Source organism: Crocodylus siamensis, chromosome 1, assembly GCF_052110815.1.
Source record: "Crocodylus siamensis isolate JL-2025a chromosome 1, ASM5211081v1, whole genome shotgun sequence".
NCBI classification, from domain to species: domain Eukaryota; kingdom Metazoa; phylum Chordata; order Crocodylia; family Crocodylidae; genus Crocodylus; species Crocodylus siamensis.
Genome location: NC_143395.1, coordinates 99,693,821 through 99,708,010, shown reverse-complemented (window position 1 = coordinate 99,708,010; position 14,190 = coordinate 99,693,821). Strand labels below are relative to the sequence as shown.

General features: G+C 44.4%; 1 protein-coding gene across 1 annotated transcript in view; it reads left to right on the top strand.

The window, feature by feature from the left end:
* Positions 1–1,911: 1,911 nt before the first annotated feature.
* The window catches only part of TBC1D32 (TBC1 domain family member 32), a 163,443-nt gene continuing 151,164 nt past the window's right edge, over positions 1,912–14,190 (top strand). Inside the window, exons 1-2 of the mRNA XM_090038703.1 lie at positions 1,912–2,043; positions 6,249–6,403. Coding sequence (XP_089894829.1) covers positions 6,249–6,403 — 155 coding nt within the window. The 5' untranslated portion in view covers positions 1,912–2,043. The remainder of the gene's footprint in view (positions 2,044–6,248; positions 6,404–14,190) is intronic.

Sequence of the window (14,190 nt, the reverse complement as noted above, 5' to 3'; positions counted from 1 at the left end):
GTACTAAATGTAATGCACATTAGAAAAGATGCATTCATTCATGTATAGATGCACCCGCAAGCGGAGGATGATGGGATACAGTTCAGACTTGAATGCCTAAAGTCCATCCTTTCCATGTAGCTGTAAGAGACTTAATTCATAAACAACCAGTCCTACAGACTCTGAACTTCTCAGGAGTTTATGCTCCTATAAACTCAAAATAGGGCTCTTTTATTGTCAGCTCAATGGGGAGGAACGGCCATTAGGATATATTGGCTGGAATTTATTTCTTGAAAAATAGCATATTTTGTCATTGTGAAGCAAAGCTTAGTCATAAAGTGTCCTGGGGATGCATGCTGCCATTACCTGCGGATCAGCCCCATCTCCCAACCCTTGCTATAGCTCAATGCTATGAAAGTCAAAAATGCCTAAACGAAGTGGTGGATCCTATCCTTCCAGTAACGTTCAGTTAAGGTATAACATAACATGTAGGGAAGAATACACTACAATCCAGACCTTTTTTCACTGTACGAGAGCTGACACTTGCTAGCAGTACCCAGGTACAGGGGATGGCGTGATGGGATGTGTGGTCAGGAAAATATTAATGAACTGTTGAGGGCTCAACTGCACTGCCTAACTACTATTGCAGTTGGTGTAAGGAAGGGGTGAAAACAGGAGAATACAGCTCGGCTGGTGTCTAAACAAAACAGAAAATAGAGCTACCATTCTCTCTGTGATAGGAGCCTGGCTAAGACCAGGAAAGCTTTTGAGAAACTGGGCTGTTGCTGCTAGTCACAGCCTGAAGGTAGGGCCAACACAGGGCTATTCTTTGGTACCAGTGGCTGTGGGATGCCCTCTGGATCAATGAATGGGAATCACAGGAAGTCACAAGCAAGTTCCTTGCGACAAACCCCACTCATCGAGCGGTTGGCTTTGAACTACTACGGTGAGCATGGTCCCTACTAAATAGGTTCAGGACAGGCCAAGGCCCCTGCACAGCCAACCTTCACTGCTAACCCATCACGCACTTGTGGAGGTACAAGCAATGCCGCACATCCCTGAGGAGTGTCCCTCTACAAACGAAGAGGTGGATTAATAACTTTAAACTCAGCTAACGAGAAGGCTATCGCTTGGTTTTGTGGACTTCCATTAGCTAAATAAATAAATAAGTGGCTGTGGGCAGGCCCCTGCCTTACAAGCAAGTCTAGTGAAAACTTGTTTTTTGGACTTGATCGAGGATGTTACAATGGTCGATTGTGGGTCCGAGAGCAACTCAAGTCCCACTCAGCAGACAGAAAAGTTTGAGACACAAAGGTCAGTGTCTAAGGTGATCAGAACTCTTGGGGAGGTACTATCTTTGATTAAACCAACAAGATCGTTGCAACAAGATTTCTTTATTTGAAAGCTTTTGGGCACAGGCACCCTTCCTCAGGCACAGGAGTGCAAAGCCTGTAAAATTTCCCCCAAGTGAAAATGAAAAATCGTATTTCATATTCATATGGACAGTCCACATTTCCTATGCCATATGCCTATGAAATAGTTCATATCCATAATTCATATTTCAGTGTCTAGCTGTATCTCACTGTTTGATCCCTGCCTACACAGGAGGCGCAGAGACCTGTTTGCCAGACCTCACCTTAGGTGTTGTGGAGAAGACATGGTGAGATGCAATGAAGGATCAAGTGTCAGGGATTCACTTTCCATCATGACGGGGCCCCCACACAGGACGAGACCTGGCTACACGCGGCCTCACACTTGGAGTCAGGGAGACGTCCGGCGAGAAAGCACGACAATTTCTCCGCACGAGAGCATGACGTCAAAGTCCGATCCCCCTCCCACAGAGAGAACCCTGAGGCAGGGCGGGGTTCGGGATGACTTCTCGCGATGTCTCCTGGACGCTGTGAGATCAGCGGCGCTGGTTGCTAAGGCCGGAGGAGGCTTCAGGTGGCTGCTGGCGTCACCTCTCGCGACGTTTCCTGGACGTCGCGCGACCGGCGGCGCCCGTTGCTAGGCGCTGCGCGGAGCAGTACTGTGGGGTGTCGCCGCCGACGCCGCAAAGTGACGGTACCCCGCGCGCTCTGCAATGGGGGGGGGGCTACGTGTGCGGCCCTCTGCGTGGGTGTGGGTGTGCGCGTGCGGGGGTCGCATCGTGCTACGTGTGAGAAGACCGCCCCCGCGTCCTAGTCCCGCCGCCCCGCCCTATCTCGGGGTTCCCACCAAGGAGAGGCAGCCAGTGCTGGAGCTGTAGCGGGGAGGGGAGTGAGAGTCAGGCTGGGGTTTAATTTTTTTTTTATTAAAGCCTCATTTTTTAAAGCCTTTATTCTTTTATTCGGATCCGTTGACTCCAGAAGCAAGAGGGGTGTTGGGGTCCCGCCCCTCCCTGTGGGTGGGTCTGGGACAGCTGAGCTGCCGGGTGCTTGGAGGGTTTGCTCCCTAGGGTGGATAGTGGGAGTGGCTTTTTAAAGATCTTGGGGTTTTTTGGTGGGGGGGGTGGTGGTAGGGAGAAGGGGAGAGGTCTCTCTCTCTCTTTTTTCTTTTCATTTTCTTTAATCCAGTGGATTCCTACAATCATAGAAAGTTCGGGTTGGAAGGGACTTGTGGAGGTCATCTAGTCCGACCCCCTGCTCAAAGCAGGACTATCCCCTACTAGATCAGCCCAGCCCAAGCTTTGTCTAGCTGGGTTTTGGAAACCTCTGAGGATGGAGCTTCCACCTCCTCTCTGGTTAAGCTGTTCTCCTAGCGAGAAATTTCTTCCTAATATCTGACCTAAACTTCCCTTGCTACAACTTGAGACCGTTGCTTCTTGTTCTGTCATCTGCCAGCACTAAGAACAGTCTAGCTTCATCTTCTTTTGGACTGCACTTCAGGTAGTTCAATGCTGCTATTAAATCCCCTGTCAGTCTTCTCTTCTCTAGGCTAAATAAGCCCAGTTCCCCCAGCCTGTCCTCGTAAGTCATGTGCCCCAGCTGCCTCACCATTTTAGCTGTTCTCTACTGGACTCTCTCCAATTTGTCCACATCCTTTCCGTAGTGGGGGGCCCAAACTGGACGCTACTCCAGATGTGGCCTCACCAGTGCTGAATAGAGGGGAATAATCATTTCCCTCAGACTGCTGGGTTTCTTATTGCAAGGTACTGATGCTGGTGGGATGTGGAAGGGGTATGGATCTAAAGAGCTGGTGTGGCAGTGGAGTTGAGAATCTTCATTGCCAGTTGTCAAAATGCCCCTCAATTTCTCTTGGGTATGTATCTCCTTTAAGACCCTGGCAGCTCAGAATAAGAGGTCTGCCTACAGGGATCATTTTGCCAAGTCTGTGGCATCTCAACTGACCTCACCTGAGGAGGTCAAAGAATCATAGAGAAGCAGGCCTGGAAGGGACCTCCAGAGGTCATATCTGTCCTAGCCAAACCATCCTTTACAATCAAACTCAATATAAATCTACCATCAACCCTAGTACAACACAAGCCTAACACCCTAATCTGCCAATGGTAAAGTAGGGGAACCACAGCAGCCAATGTTCTGCTTCTATGAAATGTTGTCAATAAATGCTAAAGAGGTCCCAATTAGAGGGCCAAGTTCCCAGCTGTGGAGGAAGGCAAAACCATAGGGTAAAATTCCTTCCTCAACCCCGGTCATGGCAATTGGTTTGACCGTGAGTGGAGAGTAAGACTCTCTATCCAGGAGCCTCTCGCTTTGCTCCCAGCAGTTCCTGTATCATAAGCATAGAATAGTAAACCAGCCATATGAACAAAGTAGTAGTCATTTTTAGCATGTGCCTGTCTGGTTATAAAAAGAAGCAACTTGCTATAATGTTAGTGCTTGAAAATGTGTAATGACTCTGCAGCTGCTTTCTTTCCTGCAGCTTTAATTTGAATGTGTAGCAGGGTCCTCAGTGTTTTTTAGTGAGTGGGGGAAGTAGGAAGCAAGGGCAATTGAAAGGCAATTTTCAAAAAGGATCGTAAAAATCCCTTGAAAATGACAGTGGTCATATAAGCCAAGTGGCTTCATAAAAACAAGTCATAAGTACTGCATGGTATTGCCTCTAGTTTGCTCTCAATAAACACCTTGCATTGTAAACACCTGTTGCTGTTAACCAGTACTATTAATGCTTACCTATTTTTAAGATCTCCATTTATTTTTAAAAAATTGTTAAACAGCTGTTATGAAAGTGTTAGGGTTTGGTGGTGAGATAAACAGCAATTAGACACAAGGGTGTATTTTTCTGAAAAGCATTGAGTTAAATTAAATTTCTAGAGACTGAGGTTTTTTTTTTAAAACGAACCTCATGGAGTTAAGAGAGTGCTGCATGGGTGCTCAGTCTGAATTCAATATTAATTTTTGGCAGGCTTATGATAGGAAGAAGATTGAGTTAATTTTAAATTGTTTTTAATCAAAATGAAGCATTGTTCAGCAAGAATGGTGTTTTGCCACAGGGAAATGCTAAACCAATTAAAAATAATGCTTACTAGAAGAACAAACCATGAAGTGAGTTAAGTATGACAGTAGCAAACACAGGGGAATGATAATTTGCCACTCTTGTTACTTTTGAAATATATATAACATGGGATAAATACCTGGTTTATTTTCAGAGTTGTTCTATGCTGGTAATTATTTGTTTCTTTCTGTTAGTTAACTTATGAAGAGGGTTGGTCTTTAAATTGCATTGGGCTTTTGCTTGGATTTACTAATAGAGTTGGTTGTGGTTCTTGGCTGTTATTTTGCTTATATTCTAATTTTATTTGTCATCTTTTTGCATGTGCTCACATGTTTGGACTGATAGGATGATTTTTATTATCTTTTTTGTTTTTTCAAATGAAAAAAAAAAACAACAAACCTCTTTTCCCATATGGATCAATGTATTCGTCCCTGGGTAGCAAGAAACATTTGTTGGCAAGTGAGGAAACCAAGCCCATTAACTATGGCTGACTGAAACCTCTCCACAATACCCCCACTCCCCTGCAGAACCCCCCCCCCCAAAAAAAAACCCAACCAAACAAAAAAACCCAAAACCCAGCAACTTGTGAACTGATGCACTGGTATCCTCTGATTTTTAGACTGGCATAGGTCCTTCACTGTTGGCACATGGTGCTTTTCCTCTATCTGCAGGGTTAATTTGACCAGTCTTTTTGTTACGTGACTTTGGTTAAAACATATGGCAGTAAAGAATCAAATAAATTTCCTCCTTTTACTGTTGCATTGGAAAGCTACGCAGCTAACTAAAGGAATGAATCTATTCTGAAGGACAGGAACTGAGAAATCAGAACTTGAGGAAGGATGTCTGAATGGTAAAGGTTCTAGGAAAGTCTGAAACTCTGTAGTGGAGCATCTGAAGTTGGAAGGGGAGGGGATTGTCGCTGTTAATTGGAGACTTTTATATTAAGGGAATATGAATATGCTCATGAGAATGTCAGGGAAGATTCCCAGTGCTTTCATTTGTAAACTTGCTTGTGTTGGTGGCAAAGTTTTCTAAGTGTTTCATTAACACGAATCCTAGCTTTCTCTGTTGAAAAATCCCCAATTTTTGGATTTAAAAAAAGTAACCCAAAATCTACATTTTTCCGTGATTAAAATGAAACACCACTATATGCATGTAACCCAAATCTGATACAACCCAGATCTGATATATGTATGTACATATATACCTATAGTGTTGTTTCATTTTAATCATGGAAAAATGTAGATTTTGGGATACTTTTTTTTTATATCCAACAATTGGGGATTTTTTTATCATAGAAAACCAGGATCCCTTCTTATCAAGCTATTACTAGTAGACCTTACTGATAAGGACCTATTCTTCCCCTAATTTGACATGTTTAGTTCTCTGATTGGAGGGCTTGTCAGCATACAGACTGGAATTAGGATTATGAACTTGGTTGTAATTCATACCTTTAGCAGATTTTTACAAGAGTGTGTGGGGATGTCCTCACATGGGATTAAGGGTGTTTTACTTTATATCTACTTAAACCAAAATTAGGACACCCAAATCTGATACAAAGATCTCCACACAAAACCTCATATTAATTAACACAGTTTTAATTAGCATATTTAAAACTATTTCATTTTGCTTTTCAATTATGTTGGCAGGCTCTGCCATACCTATTCTTTTAGTGAATGCTTGATCATTTTTGGTAAATTGTACTTCCATTATGTCTATAGCTAGGAGAGAAAAAGTATAAATCCCTCATGCAGTTACCACCCTGGCTTTAGCATCTTGAAGAAACAAGAACTGGAACTGTACTATGATTGTACTTTCATATTTATTTCATACAGATGTCTTATTTCACGTGGGAGGATGAAGCTCTCTTGCAATCCATGCTCAGACAGTTGCTGCACAGTGTAAAGGAAAAAATTACAGGTGCACCATCGGTAGAATGTGCAGAAGAGATTCTTTTACATTTGGAGGAAACCGATGAAAATTTTCACAAGTAAATATTTTTGTCATTTTCATTTTTTAGAGTGAGTTAAGTGCTGTCAAGTGTTCTGTGGAGGTAAAAATGTTTAGTACTTGTATTGATTTTATGTATTTAGAAAATACTTCCCCATGGCTGCAACTCTGGAGGAGTATTAATTTAGAGACTTAAACTAAATTTTACCAGGTCTTACTTTCTCTCCATTGTTGGTAGCACCTTACTTTGGCAGTAACATTAGTGGAGTAAACTGCTTTTAATTAAGTAAGTATAGCTGGCTCTGATAAAGATCCACAGCCAAACATGAACCAAGAGAAGTCCTAGTTGAAAGGTGCCTGGCAATATTAGCATTTCCTTCTGGGAGCAATGTGAGAAACACCTGAATGTGCAGTGTGTAGCACAATAGACAGATCAGCGGTGCCACATACTGCATGGCTGCACTTGTCAGGACACAGCCACTGAAACCAAATCAGGAAAGCAAAGGTGAAAAAAAAAATAGTTGTGCCTGGTGAGGGAATAAGGGCAATAAGAAAGGGTTCTTTAAATTCACTGGTCATAGAAGACAGGCCAAAGCAGCCATGGGTCTGCTGCTTGGTAGGTAGGGTGAGCTATTAAAAGAAGACTTAAAAATGCAGAGCTGCTCAACAGCTATTTTGCCTCTTCACAAAAAATAAAACCAACAACAACAATAAAAACTGCAACCAGACAGGTAACAAAAATAATGTAGATGAAGAGAGGGAAAGGCTGAATGTAATAATCAGGGATCCTGGTTTTCTCTGATAAACTCCCATCCTCCATAGCCCCCAATTTTCAGATTAAGTAACCCAAAATCCACCTTTTTCTGTGATTAAAATGAAATGCCACTAATTATATAGGTGGTTCAATGGCAAAAGGTTTTAGGTGGGGCTCTTTATGGGCACCTGCCATATGCCAGATGCCTGCTCTGATGCATGCCAGTTAGCATGTATTGGAGCAGACTCAATTAACTGAGCCTGCTGGAGCATGCTAATTAGCACGCTGCAGGAGCCTGAACATCATGTATATGCAGCGTCCCCATGCTTCAAAGTGGTGGGCAGGGTGATTTATCTAAATCTTGTTGAAGAAGCTTTAGTTAGAGCAGCCCTGTTGGCATTTTGGAGTGTGGGATGCTGAATACACAAGATGCTGCTGGCACTTTAATTAGTGCAGCTCCTGAGAGCTGGTCTAACTAAACTGCGCCCTCCTGCCACCCCAGAGCATGTGCAGAGATGCCCCATAGGTGTCTTTGTTTTTGGTGCTGTTTTACATGCTTGTGATGGAGCATGGTGTTCTGTCACTTCATGGTCTGAGAGCAGGTAGCTGGCAGGTACAGGCCAGCCCTGATAAGGTGACCATTTTAGATCTGTGCTCTCAGGGCTGAGGCAGCAGTTTGCTGCAGGCAGCCAAAGGAGCAACAACACTTGGCTGAGCTGCTGTTCATGGAACACTGTGGAGGTAGAGAAGGAGTTTTGGGGATGGCAGGAGGTTTCTATGGGCCTGGTGAGGTTCTGAGCCCCAAGAAGCAGGCTAGGGCAAGGCTCAGCCTGCACAGGGGATAGGCAAACCCCTGATAAGAGATGGCCTAGGGCTCGGGTGAGTCCAGTTGAGAGAAGGGCTGCTCTATTAAGATCTTCAGGGCTCTAAGCAAACCAGATGACCATATGCTGGGGCCCAGAAGGGGGACCCCTGTGTTCTACAGAGGGTAGCAGAGGCTAGTTCTCTGATCCCTCCACTAGTCAATGTAAGGGGGACAGAGCTGAAAAGCCGAAGGGTGAGTGAGCCCACCACAAGGGGCAGGCCAGGGCTGCGGAAAGTCATCTGGCACCCTGACTGGCCTGGAGGCAGGGCCAGAACCTCAAACAGATGAAGGGTCCTCTTGAGGGGGAGAACTTCACAGCCAGCAGAGGGTAGAGGCTAGTTATCATGCACACTGCTATGAAGGAGGCTGCCATAGAAGACCTAGGAGTGAGAGCAGCCCAGGAAGACCCCATAGTCCAATAGGGATGGGACCAGGACCAAGCAGGTCTACCTGCCATGGGTAAGACCGAGAGCTGCACTTTGACATGGAAGGGTGATCTTGTGGGGCTCTCCCTGTTGGGTTACGTCCCCAGTGAAAGGTGAGTAGGGATGCCTGATCAACCTAGCCCCCACTAACTGGTGGGTCATTGATATCAGAGGGGAGGAGGGCCAGGTATGCCTGGGCCTGGGCAGAGGCATATGAGCCCATGGGGGTGTAAGGCCCCAGGCGATAGTGGGGCCAGGCATGCCTAGGGCAGGGCACCTGAGTCTGTGGGGGTGTAAGACCCTGGGAGAAGTGGGGCCAGAAATGCTTATAGAGAGGCACCTGAGCCTGTGGGGGTACAATACCCTGTGGCCCCAGAATAGGGGCATAGTGTGGACCCCAGAGAGGGACAGGAGGTGTTGTGGCCCCAGTGAGAGAGTGGGCATGTGTTGAAGCCCCAGGAAAGGGGAAATTGGGCCCAGGTAAGCCTTTAGATGCCTGAGGCTGCAAGTGGACCCAAGGCTGAGGGGGCAGATAATTGACTCTAATCAGGACATGAAATTAAGTAGCTCAGTGAGGGGCTAGGGGCAGGGTCAGCCCAGTGTTTGTTCAGTGAATTGACTGGTCACTGTTCAGATGAGGGTTGCAGGAAAAGCCTGAAAGGCTGTGCCAGGACCAGTCAAGGAGTGTGAGTAGGCAAGCTAGATGGCCTATGCAGTCACACAAGGGTGCAGGGCAGGTTGAGTGTGGCTCAGTGAGGAGCACCATGTAAGAGGCCTGGTGAGAGGGAAGAGTGCAAGAGGCCCAGTGAGAGGGAGGTGGTATGAATGACGCCTAGTGGGGTGGAGTGCAAGGATGAATGAATGAGGCCAAGGAAGGGCTTGGGTTTGGCTCAGCTGCAAGCCGGAGTAAAAAGCAACTCAGGGATGCCATCTGCAAGGCATGGGACACGATAAGGAAGGTTGGAGTCAGGGTACACCCCTAGACAGCTGGGTCTTAAGTGGGCAGCCTCCCATTTTATTACAACCAGTACAGTAACAACAAGGCATGGCAGGTAAGACTGGGTAGGCTGCCCAAGACAGGTGGGCGGGTTGGTACTCTGACCGGGCCTGGGAGAGTACCCCTGTCACAATGCTTATTAATGGTTTTGATGCTGGAAGACAGCCTTTTGATAAAGTTTGCAAAGAGCATGAAAATGGGGAAAATTGCAGACACTTTGGAGGATGGGAATAATATCTTGATAGATTGGAGAGCTGGGCTAGAGGCAACAAAATGAAGCTCAGTGTAGATAACGTGAAGTGCTGTACCTAAGGAAGAATAAACAAATATAAAAATACAAAATGAGAGGTGAATAACTGGTTCACTCGTTCATTTCTGGGAGATCTACAGGTTTTGGTGGGTCATAGACAACGTAAGTCAGCAGTGTGATAGAGTCAAAAGGGCCGGGGCAGACATTACACATAAACCACTTTAAGTGGTCAGAAGCTGATTCAAACCTGTAACAGAACGGATATTCAGTGCACATAAACCAGTTTGAAACAGTGTTCCCTTTAAGCTGTGTGGCGTGTGCGGCCATGCAGGTGTGCCTGGCAGCACAGCATGAGTGCACCTGTGCAGCCATGCACACCATGCAGCTTAGAGGGAATTCTGGTTTGAAAATGGCTGAAACCAGTTTGAGGTAAACCTGGTTGAATGTGCATGTAATATCAGATTTAACTGGTTTGGGTCAGACTGGTTTATGCAGTGTCTGTCCCAGGTCCCTTCTTGGTTTAACTTAAACCAGAGTCCCTCAGCATCCCGCATGCTTTGCAATTCTGGGCAGGGCTCTGTTCTCCCATCTGCGTTACACAGACACCTCTCAGCATTAACTAGCTTGCCACATGCTGGCTACAATCCGTGCTGTGGGAGACAACATAAAGGCAGACAAGATGGTGTCAGTTTAGGGCTTTTGGGAACTATTCAGCAGGTAGCTGGTAATGTCCCTGCATTCTTTCCTTGGAAAAAGCTGTTTAAGAAGAGCTTGAACTAATGAGACGGGCTTTGTATTGTTTGCTGGGCTGATAAATGCTAACAACTCCCTGCTGTGTAGCTAACTGCTCTGTTATCAACGGGGGGGAGGGGTGCTCCCTAATCGGAGCGTCCTGCCGGGACCTGGGCCATGTCCATCCCCTCAGCTCAGCACTGTAGAAGGGAAGGGAGAGCTCCTCTAGTCCCCGCCTCCTCCCCCCCTTATTCTAGCCTGAGCTACTTCAGGCATGTGTTTTTTTAGTCCAGAGCGGATGTCTGTATGGTTATAAACTGGTTCAGCCTAGCCAGGCTAGACTAACCTGCAAAGATTGAATCAATTCAGGCTCAGGCTTTCTGAATGTCTGTCCCTAGCCAAGAAGAGCAGTGTAACTATGGATTGCATCATCAGGAGTTTGGGATGTGAGACATGGAAGGTGGTGGAACCCCTTTACTCAATTCTGGTTAGTTCTTATCTAGAACAGTGGGGGCCAACCTTTTGGAAAAATACCACAAATTAGCTCTGCACCCTCCCCAAGTGCCACTGTTGTCCCTTCCCTTGCTCTCCTTTCTGTTATCTGCCCTATCTGCCACCATGCTACATGTTGCTTCCCTCATCTCTCACATGCCACATATGGAGGCTGCACATGCCTGTTATGGTAGTTATGCTGCAGGTTGGCCATTCCTGACCTAGAGGATCATGCAGTTCTGGACTCTGCATTTTAAAAAGGATGCAGAGAAGTTGGAGAGAGCCCAGATGATAAATGGGCTGAAAGGCAAGATGTATGGGGAAGGTTGGGAGAACTAGGTACTTTTAGCTTGGAGAAAAGAAGACTGGGAGAAAATTAGTTTTCAAATATATGTAAGGCTCTGGTAACAAAGGAGAACAATTGTTTTTTTCTTGCTGCAGGAACACAACATGGTGGCTTTAAATTGCAGCAAAGTATATTTAGATTAGACCTCAGGAAACACTTTTTTACTGTTAGTATAGTAAGGCCCAGGGAAGTTGTGGAATTTCCTAGAGAGTTTCAAGATAAGGCTGTATGAACACTGGTCAGAGGTGGTTTCGGAGTAGCATTCCTTCAAGGGTTTGACCAGGTGACCATCTAGCCCCCTTCAGATGGTATAGTTTGATGTGTAATTTGTTCAGAAACTTATGAGCCCCTATTCTGCTTTTCTTGTTTCACTTCTGTTGCACAGACATGTTATTGCAATGGTTTTATTCTCAGGCCTTCAGGTATATGAGTGTGCTTTACTGTATGGCAGATGCTAGGACACATTTATGAAGTCTCAGAGAAGCCATTTACCTTTATGAACTGACACACAATTGAATTAAGACTAGGGTTTTAGGGTTCTTATTTCTTCTGCAGAAGCTGGTGTCTGATTTTTAGATCTTAAAAGGCATTTTCTTCCTGAATAGATTTCAGTTCATATTTAGCTGTTTCGTAATACAAGTTAGGTACATTTTAAAGTTTTGGCAAACACACAAATTGGATACTAGATAAATGATACTGAACCCTAGTGTAAAATAGGTGGCTACAAAAATGTAAGTATTAAAAGGACTTTTTATTTCTGGAAAATAACACACTTTTGTTAGAGTAAGATAACTTGCACAATACAAAACACAAAATTGAATTTTCCACTGTTGCCAGAAGCCAACAGTGTTTCTTCAGAAATGTGTTATTTTCCTATTGAGGGAAACTCAACAGAGATTTTTTTTAAAAAGTATAAGAAATGTTACAAGAAGCATATTGTAATACTTTCTTCTCATGCTCAAGGAGAAGGAGGCAGGGAGTGAGGTCTAGAAATGCTCTTGGCTTTGGGAAAACCCAGTATGAAACTTTGTGTCTTGGAGTTGGCAGAAGTGAGACTTGATTATCTAGGGTTGTTTACTGGTCTTCTGCTCCTTTAACTCAGAAACTGTTCAACTAAATGCTGCTACAGCAGTTCACCAGTTCTTGTGTTACACTGTTTAGAATTAAATATACTCTGCAGTTTCTTTCTGATGTTTTAAACGTTTCATATATTTCACTTAGGATATGTAGTAATAATTGATAAGAGTATGCTTCAAAGTTGCTGTGCTGTGGGAAGGTCAGGGTACATCTTGTATACCCTGATCTAGAGATCCTTGATAAGTTTGGCTTTCAGATGGCAATATGCCACGGACATGCTTTATTTTCCTAGCACCTTTGAGTTTTGATAACACTCTTAGTCTAGGCTCCTTCCTTGAAATAGGAAAGCATGGGGCCTTTATTATGTTTATATGATTATCTTTCAGTTTATTCAGGCTTGTGGAGTACCAAATGCACAGTTCTTCATAGATTTCATAGACATCAGGGCTGGAAGGGCCCTCGAGAGATCATCGAGTCCAGCCTCCTGCCCAAAGGGCAGGAAGTCAGCTGGGGTCATAGGATCCCAGCAAGATAAGCATCCAATATACTTTTGAAGGTGTTCAATGTAGGTGCTTGAACCACCTCCGCTGGCAGACTGTTCCAGACCTTGGGGGCTCGGACAGTAAAGAAATTCTTCCTTATGTCCAGCCTGAAGCGGTCTTGCAGGAGTTTGTGACTGTTCGACCTCGTCATCCCTTGGGGCGCTCTGGTGAACAAACATTCCCCCAGATCCTGGTGGTCACCCCTGATAAACTTATAGGTGGCCATCAGATCACCCCTGAGCCTACGCTTTTCCAGGCTAAAGAGTCCCATGGCTCTCAGCCTATCATCGTAAGATCTGTTTTCCTGACTTCTGATCATGCGCGTGGCTCTCCTCTGGACTCTCTCAAGCTTCTCCCCATCCTTTTTGAATTGTGGAGCCCAAAACTGGACGCAATACTCCAGCTGCGGCCTCACCAAGGCCGAGTACAAGGGGAGAATGACATCCTGGGATTTGCTCGAGAAGCATCTATGGATGCTTGGTTGGCATTCGCAGGTATCTTGGACACACAGAGAAGCAGTTCTGCAGAAATTACGCCTTTCCATTTGCGTGTTACAAACCGTTAAAAAAAATGCCCAAATGCTACAAAGGACAGTGTAATAGTGTAACATGGACAATACATTATAGCTTCTATATATGTATGCAGTCTTTCTTTGCAGTCTTTTTCTGCAAAAAACCTAAAAATATAAGAATGAGACAGTTACTGGAAATATATATTTTGCAAGTGTCCCACTCCTAAAGCAAATAGAGGAAAAGGTTTTATGACAGCTTTCACATGTCAGAGTGTCACGGTACTATTGCATTATAGCAATAATACTTCTTGTGGTAGCCTAACAAGCAACTGAAGAAGGAGATAAGAAGTTTCATGTTTTTTGAGGTGTAATCATGTTCCCTCTGAGTACTGAAAGTAAAAATAAGAAACAAAAATGGAAGAGAAAGACAACCAATGTAAAAAATTCCTCCTAAAACAATTGATAACAAAAATGACTTGTATGAAATTTTCATATTAAAAATATAAAGGAACATATGCACGCCAGTCACTTTACAGCCCTGATTCAATAAAGAGCCTTTTTATGTCTCACTGGTTTAAACAGTATTTTAAAGATATCCTTCTGCTGGAAGATTTTGTAAAACAAATTCAAATATTTTCTTTGACAAATCTTAGTAATTTAAACATATGATATTATATCAACTTGATAGTGAGAGTGCAATGCTAAAGTCACCCAGGTAGAAAAAAACACCAGGGTTTCAGCAACAATGTTACTCAATTATGTAGCACAGGTGCTGTTTCCTATACAAGCTTTTTCATTATGTATGTAGCTTAGATATAATGTTACTAGTGTTATAT